Source organism: Mesitornis unicolor, unplaced genomic scaffold, assembly GCF_000695765.1.
Source record: "Mesitornis unicolor isolate BGI_N332 unplaced genomic scaffold, ASM69576v1 scaffold23465, whole genome shotgun sequence".
Taxonomy (NCBI): Eukaryota; Metazoa; Chordata; class Aves; order Mesitornithiformes; family Mesitornithidae; genus Mesitornis; species Mesitornis unicolor.
The window spans coordinates 1,368-3,079 of record NW_010183839.1 but is presented as its reverse complement, the minus strand read 5'-3'; the positions used below and the strand labels follow the sequence as shown (position 1 = coordinate 3,079).

Genomic DNA, 1,712 nt, shown 5'->3' with positions numbered 1-1,712 from the left:
GGCAGGTGCCCACAAAGTTGCTTTGTCACTACCCCCTCCTCAACCGGACGTAAGGGACAAATTAACATTAACAACTCATGGGTCAAAATAAAGGCAGTTTAATGTAGAAAAGCAAGGAAACTTTGTGGAAGTGAAGTAAAGCAAAAAGATTTATTCTCTACTCCCTGTCATCAGGCGACGTCCAGCCTCTTCTTGGAAGCAGGATCACAGTACATTTAGTAGTTGCTTCACAAGTCAAACACCTCTCTTAGCATTCACTGCTGACCATGATGTAATATTTTATGGTGTATCATGTTGGCCACTCTGAGTGAGCTGTCGTGGCTCACGACCCCAGCTTCCTGCCAGCCCTCAGTCTAATAGCCTTCTGGAGAGGGAGTTAAAGAGACGTTGTTGTTGCTGAGCAAGCACTACACAGAATCAACCAAAACATTTCTGTGTTTTCACCACCATTCTAGCTAGAACTACAAAGAACCTGTTGGAGAGCTTATATGGTGAAAATTAACTTCATCCTGGGAAGACACTATGCTGTTACCAATCACTGCGCAACCATCCCCAACAGCCCCTTTAAAGAACAACCCTTGAGCAACACGTGTCTCCCTGGGCATTTTGGGAGAGACTCATCTGAGAAAAGGATGACACAGGGACATGGGCTGGAATGCAGCAGAACTTTAATAAGACCAAAGAGGGGAAATAAGGTTGACCTGAGAGGAGTCCATTACCATCTTATGGGTCCCTGGAGGCCTTCACCAGAGCCATCGCCAGCAGCTTTAGCAGGGGGGGCATCTCCTGCCATTTTTTTGGAATGCAGGAGAGGTCACAGCACCCAGAGTTGATGGGCACTCCGTTACAGCTGAGGATGCTGCCAACAGCAGCGGAGGTGGAGGAGCCCACAACGGTGTTCTGTGGGAAGGAGCTGAGGATGGGTCCGGGCAGGGTCACCACCACAGGGGAGGGCTCAATGACGACGTGGGAGTCCTGGCACTGCCTGACACAGGGCTCATTGCAGCTGTTGGCCAGCGGGGTCGGGCCGCAGGGCTGGCAGGGCTGGCACGGGTTGTAGCAGGACATGTCTGTGGGCTGGAGCTGCACCTGCGAGAGAGGACAGGGGAAGCAGATCCTTAGGTGTATGTGGGACCCAACCCAAGCTTAAGAAGAGAGCTGGAAGCATTGTGGGGAGGCCCAGGGACTTCTCCTTCTCATCAGCCCGAAAGATCTTCACCAAGAGTGATCAAGCACAGAGAGATTCGTGCCTAGCCCATAGCTCAGTTTTGCCAAGCCCCAGGCTCTCTCTTTACAGAATCAGAGAATCACAGAATCATAGAATGTCAGGAGTTGGAAGGGACCTCAAAAGCTCCCTCAGTGCAACCCCTGCCAGAGCAGGATCACCAGAGCAGTCACACAGGAACACGGCCAGGGTTTTGGGTGTCTCCAGACAAGGAGACTCCACAACCCCTCTGGGCAGCCTGGGCCATGCTCTGCCACCCTCACACTGACAAAGTTTGTCCTCATGTTCAGGTTGAGCCTCCTATGCTCCAGCTTGGGACCATTGCTTCTTGTCTTGTCATTGGCCATCCCAGAGCAGAGCCTGGCTCCTTCCTCCTGACACTCGCCCTTTACAAATTTATAAACGTGAATGAGGTCACCCCTCAGTCTCCTCTGTTCCAAGCTAAAGAGAACCAGCTCCCTCAGCCACTCCTCAGCAGGAGATGCTC

At 51.9% G+C, this 1,712-nt stretch overlaps 1 protein-coding gene across 1 annotated transcript; it reads right to left on the bottom strand.

The window, feature by feature from the left end:
* Positions 1-767: 767 nt before the first annotated feature.
* Positions 768-1,068, bottom strand: LOC104535709 (feather keratin Cos2-3-like). Its single transcript, XM_010184285.1, is given in 2 exon segments — positions 768-792; positions 794-1,068. Coding segments are annotated over 2 exon segments (300 nt in total).
* Between the last annotated feature and the right edge of the window lie 644 nt (positions 1,069-1,712).